General features: G+C 31.1%; 2 protein-coding genes across 2 annotated transcripts; both read right to left on the bottom strand.

Annotated features, from left to right (window-relative positions):
* Positions 1,370 to 6,326, bottom strand: LOC109360568 (nucleobase-ascorbate transporter 2-like). The gene is made up of 13 exons (XM_019605551.1): positions 6,054 to 6,326; positions 5,860 to 5,957; positions 5,029 to 5,205; positions 4,645 to 4,745; positions 4,449 to 4,524; positions 4,281 to 4,340; positions 4,023 to 4,207; positions 3,847 to 3,943; positions 3,459 to 3,604; positions 3,287 to 3,378; positions 3,113 to 3,190; positions 2,876 to 3,036; positions 1,370 to 1,742 (listed from the first exon to the last, which is right to left on the bottom strand). Exons 1-13 carry the CDS (start codon positions 6,142 to 6,144, stop codon positions 1,530 to 1,532), a joined length of 1,575 nt encoding a protein of 524 aa, XP_019461096.1. The 5' UTR covers positions 6,145 to 6,326; the 3' UTR covers positions 1,370 to 1,529.
* Positions 14,750 to 21,598, bottom strand: LOC109360559 (protein MALE DISCOVERER 2-like). Its single transcript, XM_019605540.1, has 14 exons — positions 21,188 to 21,598; positions 20,355 to 20,795; positions 20,107 to 20,239; positions 19,911 to 19,982; positions 18,678 to 18,821; positions 18,466 to 18,600; positions 18,113 to 18,217; positions 17,957 to 18,018; positions 17,430 to 17,867; positions 16,268 to 16,458; positions 16,013 to 16,145; positions 15,762 to 15,919; positions 15,489 to 15,674; positions 14,750 to 15,307 (listed from the first exon to the last, which is right to left on the bottom strand). Exons 2-14 carry the CDS (start codon positions 20,452 to 20,454, stop codon positions 15,047 to 15,049), a joined length of 2,118 nt encoding a protein of 705 aa, XP_019461085.1. The 5' UTR covers positions 20,455 to 20,795; positions 21,188 to 21,598; the 3' UTR covers positions 14,750 to 15,046.

Genomic DNA, 25,529 nt, shown 5'->3' with positions numbered 1-25,529 from the left:
ATTTTTTTTGGAGCGTAAAAAAATGGGTATTCATAGGTACCAACAAAATGTTTAAGGTTTGGTGTAAAATACTTTTTATATATGCAATTTCAATTTATATATGCAATACTTGTTAGTTCAAAAATGATTAGTTCTTTACTATAAGGTGAGAAAATATTATGAGTATTATTGGAAAAAAACAGTGAAGTTTTGATATATAAAAACAAAAGGAAAGAAAATGACATAATAATAACACTGACGAAAAGTAGACTAAATTATTTATTTGATGGAACCCATTAAGTGTAAAGCATAAGAAATCAATTCAGTGAAGAATATTCCCAGGTTTTATTTTTGAGTTTTTTTGGGTGCCGAGTTTTATTTTTGAGTTAATAATTAATTTAGTGCTCCAATTAGGACTAAGCCATGAGTTTGCAATGAAATTCACCATTATATAATTATAATTTATAAGTACATATGTATAGGAGTAGTAGCTCAAATATTATATTTATCATTAATTTAGTTCTTCAAAAATAAGTGTTATAGACTTATAGTATTATTCATTTAAAGATTAATTTTCTAATTAACTTAATTCTAAAACAAATTTGTCACTACGATTATTTTTTTAAAATTAATTTTGCTACCACACCAACTCATCTAAGATGGAATGTCTAAGTTGGTGACAACAAATATAATGATAAATTATGTACATGTGATAGTAGATGTTATATTTGTCATATTTAAATGATGTTTATGTACCATTATGTCTCATAATATTTTAAGAAAAAATATTTTATATGTTGTGCATCTTTTTTTTCACTAGTATTGAGGTGTTGAATTTAAATATGCAAAATATCTATATTATAAAATAGTTGTCTTATTTAAATTGTTAATTGTAGAATTTCACTGTGCCAATTTAGTTTTTGTTTTGATAGCACATACATAGTCTTCCATAGATCATGATGTCACCAATATAATCAATAAAAGAATTTTGTAACTCAAAAAGGTGATATTAAATCTATAATTAATCAATTGGCTAGTTCATGGTAAAAACGGGTCAGACCAACTAATTCAAATAATAATAATTTAACTTAGCAATATATTTAAATTAAATTCTTAAATGAATAATCAGAAGAAAAATAAAATTTCACTTTGTTTAGTACGCAAGGCCAAAAATTGAAACAATCAAATTAGTTCCTGGGAAAAGAAATACAAATTAAACTAAAACAAACCACTGAAGTTTACATCTTAAAAAAAGAACATTTTTTTTTGCAAAATTAAGGAACAAATAAATTTATACTAATTTTCTTTTCGACCTGATATAACTTAATTCTATATTTTTGGTACATAAAATAACTTTGTTCTATTATATGAAAATATGAAATGAACCACATTCAACTATATAAAACATATTAAAAAGAATGCAGAAGGAACCACTACTTTGCTACCTCAACTATATAAAAATACATTAACATTAACATCATATAATATAACCCTTAACTGGAAATGATGCTTTTCCTCTAACATATCTCTCTATCTTAGAATTTTGTTTCTTATGATGGAGGGAAAAATCTGTTGAGGTTAAAAGGGAGAGAGTAGAATTCAACATTTCTGCTATCTTCATTAAATGTTCTAAACCTTGCCCACCATGGCATTCCTCTATCTCTAGCACTATGCTTGTACTCAAGTGTATTGTCCAAGAACACAGCAATTATCGATGCAACAGTTGGTGAAGAAAAGAAGATTGTGTTGAGGAAATCATTGAACTGCAAAAACAAATATAAGATTATATGGTGAATTAATACTCTTGTGGTTTTCTTAAAACTAAATATTCTAAATGTCATTTTTTTTGTACAACGAAGAGTATCCTCTATCCCTGTGTGTAAGAAACTAAGAGTGTAATATCTATGCACTGTCACTCTTTCAGTATAAAGATTTATCATCCACTATCATTTATTTGTATATTTTTTTTTGAAGAGTCAATGATTATTAAATATGAATGGTGGATGATATATTGAAAGTGCATAAACTTTTACATTGTCAGTACATACATTTTTTCTCAGGAACTAAGAAACTAATCACTTTCGGGATGCATGGCTGTCCGTCCCAACAAGTGTCACTCACATGAATCGAACTTTTGACATTTTGGTCAATTTGGTGATCCATTGTAGCTTTTAAGCTATTAGATTAATAGAAGTTATTGGATCAACTAATCAAGAACAAACTTCCATAAACTAAATCAAAAGATACATTATTTGACATGCCACTTTCTAAGGATTGTTTATGAAATATTTATCCTACTGTTAAGAGATGGAATATCTATGCCAATTGATCCACCAAAAGTGACAAAAAAGATGGTAACAAGAACTCACAATGTGGTAAACAGAAGTTCTTACTTCTTAGGATAACTATTTATGATTCATAATCAGCATTTGCATTTTAGCATAGTAACTGGTTTGATATTACTTTATTGCTTCACATGTGTTATGAACACAGAAGAGCAGTATAAAAAGTTTTGCCTTATACATCTCTTCACAATTTTTGTTGTTGAAATACTTCTGTAACATAAAAATTCATGAACCATTTTAGCATAAAGCTGTCAATAGAAGCACTTTCCAAATGCATTTTTTGTTGAATCACTTTAGCTTGAAGTGGAAAAAGTCAAATCAATGAAAATATACTAACAAGGCGTTAGTCTACTGATGTAAGGTCTCACTATATCCCAGAAAGACCAAAAGGTCAAAAGTTTGATTCCTGTGAGCGACACATGTTGGGAGGAGTAACCATACACCCGAAAGAGATTAGTTCCTTGCCCATAGGATGAGGGGATACACTTGATAGTACCGAAAAAAAAGAATGAAAATATGAACTAAAATATATATAGATCAAATAAACTCACCCATCCAGCTTTGGTATAAGCAGGACCGTGACCGGCCTTGGTAGTGTATTCTCTGAAATACTCAGGAATAGACAAACCTAAGAAGAGTGCAACACCAGTAATGAAGAGATTCCTCATTGAGTTCATGTTAGTGAACTGCAAAAAGGATAGTCCCACAGAAGCTGAAAGAAGAAAAAGCAATTGTCATAAGAAGAAAAATGAAAATCAAAGAAGTGATCAAATGGTGATTGTACTTACCCACAAGACCAAATAAAACACAGTATACAGCAGCAAAGATAGGGAATGGTATTGATGCAAATAAGGCTCCAAATTTACCTGAAGAAAGAAACAAATTATGCATTTTAAGTGAAAACAAATGCAGTTGATTTAAACATTAAAGTTACTAACATAAGTTTGGAAATTGCTACTTACCCAACATTGAGAAGAATATCATAAAGCCAGCTGAAACTTGAATGACCCTTCGGCTGCCGATTCGAGTGCTTCCTAGAAGTCCTACATTCTCTCTGCCATGGTCCTAAAAGAATCAATTTGTGTCCCCATACAAAGTGAACAACTATGAATATGGATTAAGAATAGCACTTACACTGAAACTGTTGAACCAGTCAGAGTTCCAAACATGCCATTCAGCAAGATTCCAATGCCCTGCCAACCGATACCGCGGCTCAGGACATGAGCAGGAGGTGGTGTAGCACTTGCTAGACGCGATGCAGCTTTGTATGCTCCGGTTGACTGTCAAAACAAGATGACACTATTATTTTTATCACTAGTCAACCCATATTGTTGCCATTTGCCATGTGGTGAAGGAGGTCACATGTTTGAGTCATGAAATCAACTAACCCGAAATCAACTAACCCGAAATCAACTATCCGCGACCACAATTTTAAACTTTGATTTTATAGTGTAGCGTGTCGCCCTTTATCTTTACTAGTTAGAAAAAAATATCAGGGTAACTTTTGTGTAAGTATTAATACCTCAACTAATGAGACTAAAACAGCAGCCACCATTCCAAAACAATGACCAGCGTCAAATGTAGGAGCACCCCATTCAAGAGGGTATGGAATCTTTATCCTGCAGCAACATGTTCAAGAGTCAATGTGCAAATATATATTGCAAATATTCAACTACAAAAAATGCTTTTGATACCAACCATGGTGCAGAGGAAATGAGGTTAGCCCTGTCTGTTCTGCAACTATGTTGAGTTACTTGTTTTCGGTGTTTGTATGCTCCTCCTGCTGTTAAGAGATCAGCATATACCCATATCACTGTGGTTGATATGAGTAGAGCAAATCTCTCTAGTATTGGTTGTTCTCTTATATGAAAGTTTTTCAAGTACTGCATACAACATATCATAGTTATAACTTAGAAGTGAGCTAATTGTGATTTATACTGCAAATTCGATATTTACCTGAGAGATGATTGTAAACAGGATTAGCATGGGAATTCCAATTTCAACACAATCTCCAACCTGAGAAGGGATTCATAACAATGTTAGCCATGAACAAATACTTGCAAAATTTTCACAATCTAGATATTCTTGGAATATGTGTTAGTAACATGTAGGTTAGTGTTATACCAGAACAAACCCTCTGTCAAAAAGTCCAAAACCAACTAATGATATTACTGGAACCATACCAAGTGGACTGAAAAACCTGCATGTATATAAAAGAAAAGGACAATAACTATTTCATGTTATGGAATGTAGCATTCAAGTTTCATTCTGGCTTCAAAAGTATACAAACATTTCACATTAAAGGAGAAAAAAAGCTTACCTAGAACAAATAGCCCATATTTGACTAAATCCAAGAATAATTTGTATGCTTGATGCTACTATTAGTGCACCTTGAACTGCTCTCATGGTACTAAGAAATCTCTGGAGATGAATCATAAATGGAAGATCGTTAGTATAAGTAATGGAGATGACAAATTCAAGATATTATATAAGCTTTATCTTGCACATTATTCTAAAATTGATCAAAGTCATTTTTTCTTGTGATAAATGGCTAATAATGAAGACAATTTCATCATAATGTGAATGGCTTAAAGTTAAAACCTTGTCAAGAAGAATTAAATGTAATTTCATCATAATGTTTGAACTTAAACTTACAATTAAATTCAGGTAAAATGTGAAAGATATATTACAGAAAGGTACTAACCAATTGTGGGTCCTCTATCATAGTCAAATTAGGATCATGAATTATGGACATAATGGGGACCATAAATGCATAAGACCCTCCTATCACTGTTGGTAACCTTGTCCCAAACAGTGTTTGCACAAGTGTATTAATTCCTTCAACAAAGAGCAGAGTTTGTACCACCCTCACTTTATCACCCTGAACCAATAACGTCAATACATGAGTATCAATTTGTTATCTTGGCAAGTGTGACACATTTTCATTTTCAAGGCCTCCAAAATTTCCTCTTCAGTGGGACCAAACCAACCCAGATCAGTTTACAAAAGGACAAAATCAAATAGATACATACATAATTTTAGTATTTTTTGCATCATTCAAATCCAGAAAATGACCCCTAGGATAGATTCCACAATTATTACTAAATGAATTCACTAAGTGAGAATCTTGTGAACTACAGTTTTTAGGTACATTTTCGAATTCCTAGGAAATAAAATCGGTCTCAAGTCCTACTCATTGGTGTTGGTCAAATGATGACATGTTAAAGCATGATTGGTGGGTAGATATCTTTTGTCCCAAAAAAGTATATCACTCTATGTGTCACTATCTATGATTGATTTAATCATTAATTTTTAACTTAAATACATTTTTTCAATCAACCATATAATGGTACATGGAGTTAGAAGCTTTTTAAAAGTATGGACTAAAACAAAAATTCACTAACTAAAACAAAAAGTTTTTCCTTAATAGAGATTTGCCTAAGCAAAGAAATTCATCTATATCAATCAAAAACCAGAATCAGATTAATAAACAAAGTGAGGAATGTAAAATAACATAAAGTTATGAATGGCTTACATCACTTCCACCCATCAAAGGCACAAGAAGTGAAGGAATCATAACAGCAGTTCCTAAAGCCAAAATATAATGCTGGAATCCCAAAGCTATTGTCTCAACTGTTAACAGATTAACACAAAGATATCACTCACTGTATCACATTCAAAACTAATAACAATGCAGTTAAGAAAAAGATTGAAGGTTTATACACATACCCCAAGATGGGTTTGAATCTATACAGTACTCTAATCCTTGGAGTTGATCCATTGGTGGGTGGCTTATATCTTCAACCTTTATAGCTGCCATGATCACTCCACGCTAAATATGCAACTCTTCTCTTTTTTCTCAGATTGTGAGTGAATATAATGGGAAGAGAGATTATATAAAAGCTGAAAGATAAAAAAGCTAATAACAAATTATGGAAGAAGAAGCCAAGAGAAAATGCACTTGCCACCCACTTTTGTTAGTGTATTTTTATCTTTGTTAAACTTTGTTAGTAGTTTCAGTGTACTTTTGATTTTACATGCAATATTATATACTTCACTTAACTTTCTGATATTACCCATAATGCCCCTTAAGGAACTTCCAAAAAAAACTGAACTCAAATGTTACCGTTGCCTTCGTTGTTCCCCACTATCAAACTTTACAACTCTTTTTTCTTTTTTGTGGAACCAAGTTATGAAGTTACATTGATTTAAGGATATTAATGATAAATAAATGTTGAGTTTGGTACGAGGTAAGGGTTGGAATAAATTTTTTTTGTTAATCATACATTAATTCTTAGTTTAATTTTATTCTCACTTTTCAGATATACATGTTTGAGTATTGAATATTTAAAAGTGCATTTAAACTTTTTTTGTTTAAATTTAAGAACTGCTAAAGTTCAGAAATTTTGGCGTGAAAAGCTTTTAAATTAAGTATATAAATCTGTAAAAGTATCACAGTCATGTTTAAAATATTTTTATTATATACTATTAATATAACTTTTAACCTGTTAAAAATTAACCTGCATATCTAAAGTAATAACTTTCTAAACAACATTTGTTGGGAAAGACAATCAAACATTTCAAAAGAGATAAATTTCTTATCCGTATGATTATATCATTAATTATAAAAAAAACATTATTGTATAATTTGTATGTTTTGTTACTCACAATTGTTATATGAATTATAAAGATTTATTGTGTAATTAAGTTATTTAGGGTCTTTTAAAACTAAAATCAGTTAAAATGTAATTGTTTTCTAAGAGTGATAAATAAGACTTTAAATTTCTCTAAATATCATGTACGGACAACAAATTAAAAATATATTTTCAGTTTAAATGATTTTAAAACCCATGGACTCAACTTTGAGAGCATCAAGTTTCTTACCCGCTTGCTTATTATCCAAGCACATGATCAACTTTGTAAAGCTTGCATAGTGGAAATAAATAACAAGATCATTCTCCTAAGGATGTAAAAAGAAACAAAATGATACTCCTAAGTTTTCTCTAAAGACATGATTCATACCTATATTCTGTTAACAACCAAGTATCTTTAGTTAGTCATATGATGAGGATTCTTAATGCTCTACCTATGTAAAATAAACAATATCATAGACTACATGGACATGCTTTCTCTTTTTTATTTTTTATGGTCTAAATAATAAATAAATAAAAGGATCAGAATGTTATAGATTTGTGGAGGTGCTATGCATGCTGACCCAAGATGTTGCTACTAAGTTAACATGGGATGATATGTGATTAAAGGTGGTATTTGCTTCTTCTTTTCTTATAGAGTAAAGATGTATTTTGATTATTTTTCAAAATTTTGTGTATACTAATTTAGTTTATGAAAATTTGAAGTGATTAAAATGATCCTAAAAAATTAAATGTGAATTAAATTAGTCATTTTAATATTTTTTAGTAACTATTTAAACTAATATTTACGATTTTTTAGCACCATTTTGAATTTCTTTCTGAAACAAAATGGTATATACGAATTTTTATAAGGAGTAAAGTAAATATTCCCTCCTTTTTAAATTATATTGATCATTGTTGGGCTATGACGTGGGAAAATTACTAATTTGATTTTCATGTCAAGATATGCATGATGCTGACTCGGACTACCCTATAAAAACCAGACAAGGGGCAATAACCACTTGGTTCCATATCATCATGACCCACCTTGCCCAACTCACCATTATTGACTTTCAAGATTTTGACGCAGCTCTTGTAATGATCTGAAAACTTCAAAGATGAGATGGGAAGAAGTAAAGACCATATAAGCTTTACTAAATATATATATATATATATATACCAAGATTATATGTGTTTTATACACTGTTATTATATTATTCAATATTTATATCTAATTATCATTAACTTTTCAAAAGAATAATACAAATGAACGGTTGATAATATATTAATTGCATATAATATTTACATTGATGATAGATAAATATTACACTCTATAAAAAAATTGGGATGAGGTAACATTAGTGCATTTTTTCTTTCTTTCCAACAAAATTTCATTAAAAATAAATAAAGGGTATTCCAACCCATATACACAAGTAACCACCAATTAAACTACCAACAATGTTGTCTCAAACCTTATACAAGTAATTGAGAGATAAATGGATGTTGGAGACATTATATGAAGAGATAATTTTATTACAATATTGTGTAAATGATTATATTATTGTATAAATATGTATTCTTACATCATTAAAAGTGTTTCATTTTTATTATAAAAGTTATAAATAGAGAAAAAAAATGTATGTATCGATATACATTGTCAGTTTATCATTCACAATTCATTTTTAATTATTATTGATTCTTCAGGAAAAATAATACAATTGAATGCTAAATGATATACTGATTGTTTATAAATATTTACAGTGATGCTGCAAAAATATTACAATTTTCTAAATATCATCTTTTTATATATAGATGTAAAGACTTTATCTTGCCCTAGAATTTCCTAACGGTTTTTCTTCAACTACAAAGTCCTTGGAAAAGCTAAATTCTCTCAAGTTTCCATTTCAAAATGGACCTTTTAGACATGTCAAGTGACATAGACATACCATGCTGCATTACTTTATCTTAAAAAAATATATTTAAAAAAGTTATGATTAGTTGCTTTTTATTAAAATGGACAATTAATAAGTTAAGAATACATAACTGATTTTCACATATATATAAATAAATAATTATTGGTCATACCCACATATTAAATAGATTAAAATAGAAAATACTACACTTGTTTTATTTATAGCATGATTTTTCTAATTTTCAGAGTTGTGATAGAATATAGTTATATTAGATAAACTAAATTATTGATTTCACATAGGGGTGAGTATTGGCCAAGTCAGAATGAATTAAGGTTTGTCCTTGTCCTTAACCGACTCTAAATATTGGTTGAATCATTTTTTGAACTCAAACCTAAACTTTAAGCTAACAAAACCCTGAGTGTCAATCAGGTCAAACTTTAAACCTGACCTCGATCCTAGACCACATTAAATATAATGCGCACTCATTTTAGATAAAGTTTTGTCAATATTACTTATTCTTATAAATATGTAATTTGACATGATATATGTATATATTATTAATCATGTATATATGATAAAATTAGAAAATCAATAATACATTCGACCAAAAATGTGTTATTCCTATGTATACAATCGAGTAGAGAAACATACCAATATGATGAGTGAATGATCATGGGCAGGTCAGGCGGGTCATACTTGATACCTTCACAGCCTTAAATAATCATTGAGTCTAATTTTTGAACTAAAACTCACACCTAGACCTGATGATACTCGACCTTATTCGAGTCCGATCATGATTGGGCCATACTGAATGAGCGAGTAGGGTCTGATCATGCTCACCCTTATTTTTACATAAATAACACGTCACAATTGTTACATTGTCCACTGAATAACATTGATATTAAATTATTTCAAAACCTAAGTGTTGGAACTTGGAAAAAATATCATGTTATAAATAGAGACTTTCTCCCCTCATTATAACTCACCCCAAGTTGAATGCGCTTTCATTCAACCTTTTCTTTCTCCCCCATATTTTCCGCCGATGCATTTCCGGAAAACTTCTTCCCCTTTCTTTCCATGACACTTAGAATTGACACATGCAACCAAATTGCGGGAATTTCGAGAACTGACATTGGTAGTCAATATTGAGGGAAAAGAATTGGCACAAGTAGACAAATTGTGGGCATTTTGAGAACTGACAATAATAGTCAGTATTGTGAGAAAAGAATTGACACGAGTAACCGTAGCGTGAGGATTTCGAGAATTGGCTCTGGTAGCCATATTGTGGGAATTTTAAGAATTGACACTGATAGCCATATTATTGTGGGTGTATTCGAGATGATTCTTACAGTGCAGTAAGAATCCGATAATAGAGATTTGAGATGTTTTATCCTGTGGACGGCGTAGTTGATAGTCTACTTGCACAATTTGGGCAGTGCCATGAAACGTCTTAAAGAAAATGACCTAATCATAACTCAGCTAATAAATATTATTTCGTGTCATTTGGAATTATTGCAAACAACGGTAGGATTAACTTTACCAAAAAATTATGGCCCAACTGCACTAGTGTGAAACCCCTTTTGCTCTGAGAATGATTGAAACCAATCCTTTATAGAGAGATAGCAAAATTGTCAATAGGATTTTGTCAAAAACACCTCATTTAATTTTTCATTAATTGTCATACTAATTAATATATATATTTATTTTTTTTGACAAAACATTATTAAACTAATATAAAAAGATCAATTTTTTTGGCATGGATTGAAAATCATTGCATTAAATAGCGAAATGGCGTCCACTTCCAACATAAAGATATGAGAGTGAACGCATGCACACTCTGACAGGATGACACGGATACATCCAATAAGATCTTATTTTTGTGTCACCCACTTTAATAGGATGCAATGAGTTAACAAGTTAATAATAATTATTCATGAAAGGTAATGGAATATTTTTGGAAAAATCCAAAAGTGAGAACCATGAGTAAGTTATGTGTAACATATTTAGAAATATATGTTTAAACCTTAAAGCAAAAGGCAAACCGTGTTGCACAAATAACTGACACAAGGATTGTTATTATCTTTACTATAACTTAAAATTAATAGAGTAAATTAAGGATCGTTAACCTCACTCAAATTATATAAATCATCCCTCACTCTTTTATATCTACACAAACCTCTAATTTTTATACTTTCATTACATTGATCACGCCTACATGAGAAATAAGTGTAATATTTTAAACAAAAAATGTAATAAATGCAATTAAGTTAATCAAAATATGGTATATTATGGAGAGAATTTCAAATAATATATGAATCAATACCTCTTTATTATTTTTAGTTCGTTAATGTAAAGTATGAGAGCGATTTAAACAATATCTCTTTAGAATTGTTGATGCATTTTGTAACAAAAAATAATGAAGATACATTGATTCGTATATTATTCGGACTTGTTCCAACAATATATCATATTTTGTTTAACTTAATTGCATTTATCATATTTTTTGTTTAAAAAATTATACTTATTTCTCATGCAGGGTGATCAGTGTAATGAAAGTATAAAATAAAGGGTCTGTGTAAGTATAAAAAAGTGAGAACTAATTTATATAATTTCACTAAAACTTAGAGGGTATTAGTGTAATTTACTCAAATTAATAACAAGAGGTGTAATCCAAATATATAAACTATCTATACTATGAAAAGTGGACAAACTATATATAGAACTTCCAACAATTGTAACTAAATTTAAATGTATATAATGAAACATAAAACATATTTTCATTTTATGCTTTGGTTTAATAGTGTAAATTTGTGCCTAGTTAATTGCAATGAAATGAGACATTGGTGCAGTATGTAGATTGACTCATGCTTGGTATGCAGTGTGTAGTTTGACTCATGCTTGGTATGCAGTGTGTAGTTTGACTCATGCTTAGACCAAGGTTTATGGTGCAGTGTACAGCTTGTCTGCTTGGCTGCCTGATGCATCAATTAGGCATCCCGGTCAAAATTACTAATTGGCTCGGTCAGGAATTCTTGGTGCACATGAATGGCTTGGTCAGGAATTCCTGATGCACATTCTTGATGCATCTCAGTTTGCATCTTGGCTGATGTATTGTTTTAAGTGTTTCATGCAGTTAGAGCTCTTAAGCTTTTAGACATGTGCTCTTTATTTTCTTTTGCACATGTTACTTCTTGTTAAATTAGTTAGAGTTAATTGGTTTGCTTGTATGGTAAATAATCTCTATTATAATAGGGATTGTTGTAAACATTCAAAAGTAAGCATTCAATAAAATATTTGAAGCATTCATCTATTCTTTTCACATTCACAATTCTAATAGTATATTTTATATCATGTAGAAGTCAATTAGGAACTCGTTTGATGACCAACAAATCCAATTGATGGACTCATCAACATTTCCTTCACACTCATCATTATTAGAATTTGATATGTAAATTTCATTATAACTTGTGGCTTCGTATATCATGTATAATGAATGCTCTTGGATATTCTCCTCTCCGTTATAGTTGCTCGGAGAAAAAACAAATCGCAAACGAATTACTAGCAATAAATTATAAAGACTTGACTCAATAATGCTCACTTCTCGGGTCTTCCACTTAACTTTAAGCCATTATCATTCATTCGGAGTAAGAATCATCTCCATTTACTCTAAAGAAAAAATAACATAGTAAAACATTTTTATCCTTTTATATATAGATTTAATATGTATACACTGACAGTGTAAGTATTTTTTACACTGTCAGTCAATCATCCATCATTGATTTATTAACCACCATTAACAAAAGTAATACAAATCAATGGTAGATGATGTGCTGTCAGTGTAAAAAACTTTACACTGTCAGTGCACAGATTTTAAACTCTTTATATATAATGAAATAAGGGAGGGAATCCACTTACTCTAAGAATAATAAGTGGAAAAAAACGTTACTCCGCATCTTAGTCATCTATTATATGGAGATCTAATGGTTTAGATCTACTTACTAATTACAACCATTAGATTTTCATAAAACGGATGGCTAAAATACTGAGTAACGTTTTTCCACTTACTCTTGGAGTAAGTGGATCCATTCCCATGAAATAACACTTTTACCATTACAAACTTCAGAAAAAATAAGTATTTGACTCTCTATTAATAAGGATGATCCTTCTTCATTCACACGAAAGCCTTTTTGGTCCCCTTCCTTACTTCATTTGACAAACATTGCCCATGCATAGCAACTAGGGCTAACAATAGTCTCTCTTTAACCTTGACGAGAAACATCTCTAATAATAGAGAGACAAATGATCACTTTTGCACTTACACATAAGTAAAAATATCATCTCATTATATCTCTTGTTTTGGGTGTACTTACCTCTTCAATACTAGAGAGGATCTCAACTCAATCTTGATTAGATTTTGATGAAGACAACAACTTAATAAATGAAGAGAATGGTTGAAGATCTTGAACAATGAAAAGCACAAGTTAGTAGATAACATTCTATTGCTTTCTAGTTTAGCGTCTTACATTTATAGTCGCTTTAATTTAGATATCACATAAAACTCTTAAAAAAATGTTTTGCAAAGTTTTAATGGGATGAAAATAGTTAGAAGGTTACAAAAATGAGTTTTTAGAAAACTAGGTAACTGATTATTTGAAACCAGTATCAGGTTAGCAGGCAGTGAAAGGAACAATAACTGATTACTAAGTAGGGTGATCAATAAATTAGGTGGCCAATAAAATCTAGTAGCTAATTACCACATGATAGTAATCGTGCTAGAAATATTGTTTTAAATTTGAAACTCAACCAACATATCTTCAAACGAACCAGTCTTTTTCCAAACATCTTGTATCTCTTATAATAGAATTTAACCTTTTTAAACTCTATAAATATCATCCTATACATATCAAAACATAACAAACTGCCGGTTAACCTGATACTAGTTTTAAATACACTACTAGAAACAAATCTCTCCTAGTTTTCCAGAAAAAAGTCTTGAGAAATTTATTCACTTTCAAGCTTTCTGGAAAACGAGCTAAGTGTAATATTGAGTTAAAATGTTACTTAAAAAGATTCATACATCAATAGATTGGGTTTAGCAATCCAAAAGCCTATTAAAAAAGTCTTTTTCTATTTCTTAATATCAAATATCACCATTGGATTCGGTGATTATTTATGTAACAAGAAAGTTATGTGTTTTCTTGGGGGAAATTGAGTATTCTAGAAGATAGTTTTAGACTTTTAGTGTGAGAGTCATGTAAAAGAAACTTAGTTGAAGAAGATGAAACAATATACCTCCATGTGAATCTCTATAACCTTATCTCCATAAATTTCTGCAACTTTTGTTTTTGAATAATTGCTTCGTTGAATTTTTTGAATTATAGTTTTTTAAAAAAAAATAATATTATTGTAATCCTAATTCACCTGATACCATTGCTTATTTGTGCAATTTTTTGTGTTCATGTTCTTTTTCTTCACATAAGAGGAGGATTAGGAATAAAAGTGTAAGTTGAATAAAAAGGTGAATATTCCTAAGATGCATATTAGGAAAAACATTATAATTTCCTAATCCCATTTTAATCTGCACAAAAAACTAGGAAGTTAACATCATATTGGAACTGAAGTTGCGTTTGATGTATACAAGTCAATAATAAATTCAAATTGTCAAAGATAAAATTAATTCATACACGTTTCCAAATTCAAATTGATATATATATATATGTAGAGCAAATTGTGTTGGAAGTTGATGATATAATTTTTTATATGTTAAAATATTGATTCCAAAATTCAAATAATTATTGGCTTAAATTGTATAAGGAGAAAAAAAAGCTTATTGATTGATATGTACAAGTTGCATGCTCATTAGGACAGAGACACCAATATATAAAGACTTATACAACACCCAAGCTTCATCACAAAAAGTACAATATAAACACCCAACTTTCAAAATGACATAAAACTTCCATTGTGACAAGAATAACTATGGTAATAATCATACATAGGCTTACAAAAGAACAAATTGAATCAAAGAAAAAAAGAATTTGAGTGGCAAATATCATATAGCATTATCATAAAGCTATTTTACCATGCAAGCTTGATACATGTTAGAGTGAGACTTTGGCTTATAACAGAAGAGTTAGAACTTTATTTTGATCAGAAAATGTGAGAATTGGAACTTTTTTTAAGTGGCCTCCCCTGACAAAATCTCCAGTTCAGCCCACCAGAGCGGAGAGAGTCGTGGGACGGCTTGTTCAGGTGATACTTGAAGCACTTCCCTCAGTTTGGGAGTAATGTCCTTCATTTGTGGTCTTAACCTTGAATCAGGTTGAATGCAATCTTGGATCACCTCACATATGACATCAAGTTCATTGTCTTTGAAGGACTGCAGTGTTTGATCGACCATATTGCCGATGCTTCGTTTATCCTTCAAGTATTCAGCAGCCTAGAAAATTTGATGAGGATAAGAAGAGGCATACCACAATGAAATTGTAATTATCCTAGAGCATATACACTTACATATATGTTAAATAAAATAATTCAATGCTGGAGATCATCCTAGAACATACATGCTTATCTCTACTCTAGGGAGCATGCTAGAGAAGGGACACAAATTTCAAACTTACCCAGTTTACAAGGTCACCTTGTTCTTCAGAATAAGGTTGTTTCCCAGAAATGATTTCAAGCAACAATATTCCGAAGTTATAGACATCGGTTTCAGGATCAGAGTGGGGTGGCAACTCACACTTTGATGGGTCTCCCTTTCTGTTGGATGGTGTTAATAGACAATGGCCAAATGTCATCTCTCCAATCTGAGATAGACTTAATAGGATGAAGATATATTACTTGATTTCTAATATATATTGAAATCAAACAAAATATAATCGAAATCTCTGTACCTTAGCAGCATAGTCATCTGTTAATAATATATATAGTGAGCTAAGGTTGGTATGCGATACTGGTGGTTTCCGATCGTGCATGTACTCAAGACAATAAGTCATGCCCATAATAACTCTCATCCTTGTACTCCAATCAAGATGATGTTCAACTTCCTTAGCTGGAAAAAGCAAAGAAAATATACAGAATATCCTTTAATTGATTCAATTTTGCTAGGGTCAAGGTAATATACTGAAACAAAGAATATTAGTACCATGCAGATGCTCATATAGTGATCCATTTGGAGCATACTCAAACACCATCATCCGTGTGAATGGTTCTTCTTCATCACAGTACCCAATAAGATTGACAAAGTTCTTATGGTTAACACGAGACAAAGTATCAATCTATAAAATACAAGAAAAATATATTAGCAGCAGGTAAGTTTGAGAAATCGGGTCCCTTTCTCAATTGAATTGAGACTCGTAATTCAATCTTTATCCTTTTCGTTGACTTTAGAAGAGTTAACCTTTTTTCGATAGGCGGTCTGCATGTTCTTTGACCAATATTTGGAAGAAGTAATAATAGTAGAAACAACAGCAATCTCGACTCCGCTGGACAGTGTCCCTTTGTATATGGTGAACTCTTTATAGCTAGAAATGATATTGCTGAAATCTTCACAGGCTGTCTCCAGCTCACCTCGGTTCAGCTTCGGGACCCCTACATTTCATATGAAGTCATGACACTATGTTACAATAATAAGTTGACATAGATTTCATTTTTTTGTCATATTGGAAAGTATTTACCACCATGACTTGAACCTACAACCTCTACTGAAGTCCCTACACACGCGAACCAAAAGACTTAAGCCCAAGCTACCAGTTAACATGAATTTCTGACACAAGTGAGCATAGACATCACATTATTAGATGAAAGGGGTTTTTTGAGCTATTAACTAAAAGAAGAAACCACAAACACAACACAAGTGATTCATGGGTAGACACTGTGGACGGTATATTGTAGAACAAGCGAAATTCCGTTTTATTTGCAATTGCTGATTGTAAAATAATGAAAGCTATTCATAAAATGTTGATTTTTGAACAAATTTAACAGGTGAGGCTGAATACTTGTACAAAAGGTTATGGATTTACTGTTAGCTTCTGCAAATAATCAAGCTATTACTACAGGCTGAAGAACATAAAAGAGAGAGGCCAAAACTGAGGTGTTTAAAATTTGGTAAGCAAACCACAATCCAGTTACAACATTTTTAATATCAACATTTGTTTCACTCAGCACTTTCAGGAATTCAAAATTCTAAGCTTATATATGAGTTATGCTTAACAAATTAAATAAGCCCTAGATAGTTGCTACCCTCAAACAAGTTTGAAGAATGTAGTAAAACCAAGATCTAACTGTCCCCAAGAGGAGCTCACTTGATAGAGCTACAGAACATAAAGTGTGAGCACCTAGGTTCAAGCTCCGACAGCTGTATAATTTCCCCTCTCCCCCTTCCCCGTAAAAAACTTTGACTATTAAAAGAGATCTAATCTTCCTAATGCTAAGTTACACAAACATGGTTCAGTAAAAACAAAGAAAGAAAGAGTGATAAGCTCATGAAACAGAATATAATTGTTCAACTTCCGGTTCCACTTATTGAGTTATTGCACTTAAACCACTTGTTGGAACATTACCTGTTATAAATGCTTTCTGCAACTGTCCACTTAGTCCTGTCGCCCACGGCTTTATTACTCTTGCTGCTCGTTTTCGCCAAACGAAAAGCATGACCATAATAGCAATGACCAGGACAGCCACAACTAAAATAATAATCAGATACTTCCACCATTTTCTAGAAGCATCATTTCCCCCCTGTTCGCTTGTTTGATTCAAAGTATCATGCGGAGAATCAGAAGGCGAAGACGGTGGTGAAGGTGGCTGATTTTGTTTCTTATTGACATCTGGCACCGCCGAGAAAGATCCACTACTCAGGGAAGATGGAAGAAGACTTAGCTGAACAGTAGGCCCACCACTATAAGGTGCAGCAGCGAGGTTAATAGACTGATCGAGTAACTTCCGATGCACAGAACTCACTAAATTTGATACATTCTGGCCAATATCTTGCTCCTTAGAACCTAAATGATGCAAGGAATGTTTTGAGTGTAAGTTAAAACCTTATTCTTCAATTTCTCACAGGAGAATTCAATCAAGGTTCTCCACTTACAAGGCAGATCGCTACGGTAGTTCTTTTCATAAAAATGAAGGGAGGCATTCCGTAGCTTGAACCTTCAAAGAAAAGAAGACAATTTTAGTAAATTGAACAGATGAAAGAACAAAGTATATGTACATATTGAGATAGGGCTATAAATTATCTACACACAGGGGCAGTGCCAAGACATTGAGGTATTTTATAAGTGCTTCTTTAATTTGAATAATCAATGAATCTTCCTTGTTCCATTGCTTGAAGCGATCTCTATGCCACACACTGTACGCACATGCATCAAATTTCAAAAAGTTAGAAACTTTAGTAACCATAAAAGATGCAACAGATTAAGACAGGTATACAATGTTTGTGGATGAGGCTGTTAAAAAGTTTGACACTCAAATCTAATCTTACTACCTTAATATATAAATACCTGAATCTTAACTTTCAGACTCTCATATGACAATTAAAAAAATAATTCAATTGACTACAAGCTTATTAGATCAGGGAGAAAATGAATATGTGCTTACCAGTGTCCAAGCTTTCTAATCTTGCAGCCGAAAAAAGTTGACAAACAATTATCAAAATATAGCAATTTAGAGGGCAATCTAAGACTTTCCAGTTCTTCAGAATCAATGGCTTCCATTTTATTGCCACAAACCAACCTATGGAAAAACAAAAATCCGTTGTAGGTATACCCAGAAATCTAACAAAACAGAAGAGCTAAGTAGAGTTAGCTTACAATCGTTTTAACGGCAATATCCTGACAATTTCTGATGGAATACTTCCAGTCAAGTTATTCTCCCTTAAATCCAATAACTCCAGTTTGCCCAAATCTCCAAGTTCTTTGGGAATGGTGCCAGAAAATTTGTTCTTGCATAACACACTAAGTCAAAGTAACAACGGACGCATATCTGAGTTAGAATAATGGAATCTAAATTACAATATCAAATTAGCTGACAAGTTGGATTTTCAAACGTCAGGAAAATGCGTCTAATTTAGTCTTCTACTAAAGACATGGTTTAATAAATGTGGTAAAATGGTTCAACTGATGTGGTAAAAGAGTACTAAAATGACTGAACAGAAGGTTATGTCCAACAAAAACAAGGAACCATAGTGGATATAACTTTTCATATCACATTGCATTTTGAGACAAACACTACTTATAATGCAGGCTTACAACATGACATTACATAGTAGATCAAAGGGGAAAATAAAAATAGAAAAAAGTAAACAGAAAGGATGACCGAAAGAAAAAAGTTATTGTTACCAATCTAAACAAACATAATTTAATAAGTACAATATTGATTCCAGACGCAAGGATATGCAGGCAAAGCATTATTAAGAACTCCGAAAATGATACAAATTCTACAATAGGCATAATGCACGCAAGTATGAAATTTGATACCCACAGTTGAGTGGATCATGCTAAAATCATCAGTTCGTCATTTTTTACAAAGGTAGTATTATCACATTTTGATTTTCTATTGCAAAGTCAGTTTAGTTGACATTATAAACAGTCAATGTAGTCAGATTTTACTATTTTAGCATGAACATGAACTAATCTATTTAACAAGCATAGTAAAGTTTGACTTTATTTCAGTTTATTCGATGGCAAAAGAATGGACATTGTGATGAAAGGAGAATAGAAATTTATCAGAAGCATGCATAGTCTAACTTTGGGGGAGAGCCAGATGCACTTTTCATGCATATCATGATTATTAACTGAACTTTTATTTTTTTGGAAGTGAGTATTAACTAAACTTAAGAAAGATAGATATGGCAAATACTGAGCTCTTACATTAAATATATTATTATAAGATAAAACTCAACCAGAGCTTTGTTATTTCAATTTAAACTGTTGTTCAAGATCATGATCCGTTAGTGTTACAAGTGTCAGCATAACACATTTTGACATAAGGAAAATGAAGAATTTTATGGGCAAACAAAGCACCGGAAAACTAAGAATCCTTACAGAGATTTTAAGTGACTAAGTTTTCCAAGCTCAGGAGCCAGCGTCCCTTCCAAAGATAGTCCATTCAGATCCCTACAACAAATAACCGGAAGGCACAAAATCCTTTAAGCACTCATTCACATGGAAACTTTCTGTGAACATCACAAACAGCAACATGTATTAGTTTTTTCACCATAAAGAAAATTCTGGAACTTACAGCATTTGCACTTTACCAGCGACACAATGAACACCCAACCACTTGCAAGGGTCGGAATCATTTGGATTCCAATTAGCCAGATCACCAAAAGGATCAGAAGTTATTCTTACCCGAAATTCCAACAAAGCCATTCCTGAATTTTCCATTCCAAATGCCACAACAAAAACCATAAATCAAGATACAATAAATGCAATACAGGACTCTCCACAAATGGAGCAGAAAACAAAAGAGCAATCCATGAAAATCACCTTCATCATTCAGAGACCAACACTGTTGAATTTCCCACAAAGAAACCAATCCAACGCAAATCTTGATCCATAATCCAAAAGGGTCCCAATTGCATTCCATCACTTTGTGAAGCCAATGCCACTTTCTTAGAGACAATATATTTATCTCTTCAAAGCGAAGAAACTATATGATATGGCATATCATATATGTACAAAATCGCTAGGTATGATTTTCTATACAGAAAAACCCTTCAACCAAATTGGATGAAGCAGCAGAAATTCGACTAACTAGGCAAAATTTACAATAGAAAGCAAAAACAATTGCAGCTCTTGGCACCAAAGATCATGTTAGGGTCCCTCATCTTGGTAATGTAATACCTTTGTTACAACGTTATTGTCAACAAAGGCATACCAAGCTCAAAATCTTCCTCTCAAATGATTCCCAGCAATGTGGTGTTGGAGCTGAAAGAAATTGCACAAAATGAATACCCTTTTCCATAACAAAATAAAAATTCAAAAAGCTATAAAGTTTGCAATAAAACAAAAAATAATAACAATGAAGATACAAGGAATAACCTCATTTCCAAGCAAGCTTTTCAGGTATCAAAGTTAAAAATATAAAAAAAAGTATAAACTCAAAAAATTTGACATTGGAAGAAATTGCACAAAATTGAATACCCTTTTCCATAACAAAATAAAAAATCAAAAAATTATAAACTTTGTAATAAAACAAAAAGATAACAATGAAGATACAAGGAGTAACCCCATTTCCAAGCAAGCTTTTCAGGTATCAAAGTTTAAAATATAAAAATATAAACTAAAAAAATTGAAATTGGAAGAAATCATTGAATTACCATGCAAATGAGACAAAAGGGTGCAGGAAAAGAAGTCCCTTTCTTAGATACAATGCAAGATGGACAACAAAAATTTGAGGAAAAAAAGAAAAGATTATATTTTTGTTAGATTTTTAATTATTTAATTGAACCCTTATAAATTTGCTTGTGTTGGTGCCCTTATCAGGATGATCTCAGAGGAAGAACCTCTCTTGGACCATCTTCAATAGGGCATTCCCAATCCCTTTTCTCTCTAAGGGTTCTCAAAGTATCTATGTCTCTTTCAATGATGTTGTTGTTTTTCTCTCTCTTACAATGTAGTTGTGTTTTTTTCCTCTCTTGTCACAGTTTCTCTCTCATCACCCCCACCAGCCACACACACAAATTTCTAGTTTCTAAAATTTGTTGTAGGTCCCATTGAGCCCCACTTCCGAATACTTAGGATACGTTTAATTTTGACTGCTGAGAGTGAAGTAGTACTCTGTCAGATCATAATAACATGGCATGCCTGCATTAGGGAGGTGAAACGGGTTAGCATTTAAATCTGAATTTTTAGTATTGATTAAATATAATTCATTTATCTTTTACATAAAATTTTCCAAATTATTTATTATATAAATATATAATTTCACATATAAAATAATTTATGTATATATTTTGCTAATCATATATATATATATGATGAATAATTAAAAAATTATAATACATTCAGCTAAAGAAATATTATTTCTCTATATAAAATAAGTACAGACATTTAAACATAATAAATGAGAGATTATTGGATGAGGTTAGACTGAGTCATACTTATCCCCTAACTGACCCTAAATATTAACCAGATCTAATTTTAAACTCAAATTTAACATAGACCGAATGAAACTTGACCTATTTAAGTTCGATTACAAACTGACGCAGCAGCTAGAGTCAATTCTTGCTGTAAAAATTGTATTGGATGGAATTGGAATGGAGTCATACTTTTAGAACATGTTATGTCCAGACACTTCGTGTGGTACAACACCATCCTATTTGATTAATTTAATAATCTCATTTTCATCAAAAAATTTAATACTTTTTTTGAGTAATAGTTTGCATTAGTACTCTTTAAGTTTGTCAAAATTATATCCCTCCTATTGATATCTACACACAAGTCATTCCAATATTATATACACATTACATTTGGTGTTAATGTTTTAAATAAGAGAGAATATGCCTATAATCAAGTTGATAATTTTTATTTAGAGTCTCCAAAGATATTAAATAAATACTAATGCATCGTCAAAGGAGATCAATAGTACATATTAATTGATTATGTGTATAACATGTATATTATGTGTTAAAACATTAGTGTAAATTGGTATATTCTTATACTATTTTTTTCCAGTTTTCTAAGCTCTAATTATTGGTATATTATTATTGTAAAATGTATGATTATAAAGCCTTGGATATTAAGATATAATAGACATAATATGATATTTATGAAGATAAATGTTACAGATAAAATGTCTCACAATCGTCAAGGCTTATTGGATCAGATGGCAATGCGTTGGACGCACGAGCCACTGTATGCAATGAGATATTCAAAAGGGTGGTAATTATTATTGTGTATAGTCACTCATAAGTGTGGAAGGAAACACTGATTGTAGATCACTACGACCGTGTTCCCGAGAAACCCAAGAGATAAATTTCTAGAGGGATCAATAGGGCTTATTAGCCACCAACTTTATGAACCAACAGACTCAAATTATATTATATTCTTCTCTCTTTTATTCTTTATTCAATTGCTTGCTTGAATTTTTGTTAGGTGTCAAATTGAAGTATAAAACTTCCACGATGTCATAAACAAGTAAAATAATAAGGGGTTACTGTATCCACAAGAACTTGTAGATTATAGCCTTTTAATTTAACAATTAATGTTTTAAGCAACAATTATAATAGGTTGTTTGTTTGATGACACAAATATTCGAAATTGCAATAATAAGAGAAAAAGAATTGTGATTGAATTTCACACTCACTATCCATACACACCTGATTCTTAAAGTAAATTCATTCAGTGATGAATATTCCACGCAAAGGCCAAAATTACTAAAAGCTAATGTCTTAATCAGTTTAGCAGCTTATGCAACAAAGCTCTATGTCTAACAACTTTACTCATAAGATTAAGAAATATGACTCGCTTGACATACCTCTTTGTCTAGTATCCATGCATGCAAAGTTGAGTTAAATTCAACACCTCAATTGTATTAGCCGCCAACGTCTTGACTTATACTAACACTTTATTTATCGACCTATATGTCTAGTAGTCTATATTAGCAAAATTAAGTCATATGGACATTCAAATATACTTCTGTGTCTAGTAGTCTATGTCATCTAGTTTGAGAGTTATGAAATTACAAAATTAGTTCTATGTCTAGATACTAATAAGTAAAATGCATGAGATACAAGCAATATAAGTCTATGTCTAGAAAATGTATTAATCGTTGAATTATGCAAGTTCAGAATAATGCAAGTAAGAAACTAAACAACTTATTCAATAATCATAAATAAGATGATCAAACTTAAATAAAATATTAAGTAAATACAAAACTCAAAAATATATATATATATATATATATATATTCAATTTCAACAAGCGAGTGTTTAGTTACTCATTTCCACACAATGTAAGAAATATATGGATAATGCAAAACTTACAAGGTTATAGGACACTCATAAATGAACATAAATTAATACCTATAGTACTTACACTTAATTTCTACGAGCTAATTGTTACATTCAATTCTTTGATTTTTTCAATCAAATAATTATTATAAATGAATAATTTATCTAAGATATTGGTTTTTTTTATATATATATATAATTTGATCACAAAATGATACCAAATAATTATTGTGAACTATATTCTTATTAAAAATTTAAGAATATTTATCAAATAAATATTTAAATATATTTTTTCTTTCAAAATTGTAAAACTAAAGTTAAGATGAAAAATTAACAACAAAAATAAATAAATATAACCAGACATTAGAAATACCTTAGTGAAAATAAGGGTAAAATTTTATTTATTAAAATGGACAATTTCATAATGCATTAGCCTTTAAATTAGATATTTAGATTTGAGAATTAGTTGGTCAAGAAATGTATAACACCTTATCCATTCGTATTAAGATGATATCCTAATTAGTTGCATGAATTATTTTATACTTTATGCTTGTTTAAATATTTACTATTAATTTGATATTTACTTATTGTAAGAGGCAAAAATATAATTTTTAATTTTATATATGCAATAGTTTATCTTGCTCATATGTATCCCTATATATAAATAGGGAATCAAAACTTACATTGTATTAGGGTAAAAATGTTTTTGTGGCGAGTGACTTTTATTTATTTAAAGATTCTAAGAAAAGAAACAATGTTTGATCATAGTCCGTTATCTCGACCTTGTAAGAGTAAAGTGGCAATTGTCTGTCCATTATCACATCCAAACTTAAGGAGAAATAAACACAATATGAATAACACTAGCTCTTCTAATCCTTAAAGGTATTTATTGTAAGGTTTAAAGAATGATTCAACATTTATCATTATCCACGTACTCATTTCGAGAGAGTGAAGTAGTAGCCTATTATATCTCTATTTAAAGTGATGGAAGATTTGTTATGATCCATGTGTTATTGCCTTTTTGTTTGTTGGGAGATTTGTCAAGATCCATGTGTTATTTTTGGCAAGGGCAATGAATTCAGCTTGAATGACATTTTTCTAGCAAGGATGAGTTATAGCCTCAAAGTAATGTGCATGAGTATGATTTGTAGATATGGATAATAAAAAATGTCTGCATTTCTAGATAGTAGGTCATAACTAAGGGTATTAATGATAGGGTATTTAGCATGAGGGTTAGGGAAACTAGTTTGAGTCATCAAATTCCAGTGGTAGTCCTTCATATAAGAGGGTGGTTTTCTAGTTCTTTGAGATTGTCTTGTAAGCATAGGGTTATGAGATTGGTCTGTGGTTGTATGAATGGGTGTAGTATGCTGGATGGCTGATTCTGTGTCTAGGATAGATAGATCTATGTTTGAGTTGGGGGTTGAGTAATTAAAGACATCTGTACGATTGATAGGCTAGGAATGCTCCCTTGATCATCATCATTTCTGTTTGAATCATTATGGTGGAAATGGAAAACATGCTCAAAGAAACAATCATTTCTAGACAAGGAAATCTCATTAGTGCTCAAATCAAGTAAAATATAACCTTTTGTTCCATACTTGAAACCTAAAAAGTACATTTCTTAGTCCTAGGATCCAACTTTCTTCTATTAGAAACTAAAGTGGAAGCAAAGCATAAACTCCCAAATACTCTTAAATCAGTTAGA

The sequence above is a fragment of the Lupinus angustifolius genome, chromosome LG01 (genome assembly GCF_001865875.1).
Source record: "Lupinus angustifolius cultivar Tanjil chromosome LG01, LupAngTanjil_v1.0, whole genome shotgun sequence".
Taxonomy (NCBI): Eukaryota; Viridiplantae; Streptophyta; class Magnoliopsida; order Fabales; family Fabaceae; genus Lupinus; species Lupinus angustifolius.
The sequence above is the reverse complement of the archived record's forward strand: the minus strand, read 5'-3'. Positions and strand labels throughout refer to the sequence as shown.

Excerpts from the sequence above, each read along its gene's own strand:
- LOC109360568 (XM_019605551.1), bottom strand. The coding sequence starts at position 6,144 with ATGGCAGCTATAAAGGTTGAAGATATAAGCCACCCACCAATGGATCAA. Across the intron at positions 4,525-4,644 it reads ATATGGGCTATTTGTTCTAG|GTTTTTCAGTCCACTTGGTA; the intron begins GTAAGCTTTTTT and ends ATATACATGCAG. Across the intron at positions 4,341-4,448 it reads TTGACAGAGGGTTTGTTCTG|GTTGGAGATTGTGTTGAAAT; the intron begins GTATAACACTAA and ends ATCCCTTCTCAG.
- LOC109360559 (XM_019605540.1), bottom strand. The coding sequence starts at position 20,454 with ATGGAATGCAATTGGGACCCTTTTGGATTATGGATCAAGATTTGCGTT. Across the intron at positions 18,822-19,910 it reads CTTAGTCACTTAAAATCTCT|TGTGTTATGCAAGAACAAAT; the intron begins GTAAGGATTCTT and ends ACTTTGACTTAG. Across the intron at positions 15,675-15,761 it reads CAGATGACTATGCTGCTAAG|ATTGGAGAGATGACATTTGG; the intron begins GTACAGAGATTT and ends AGTCTATCTCAG.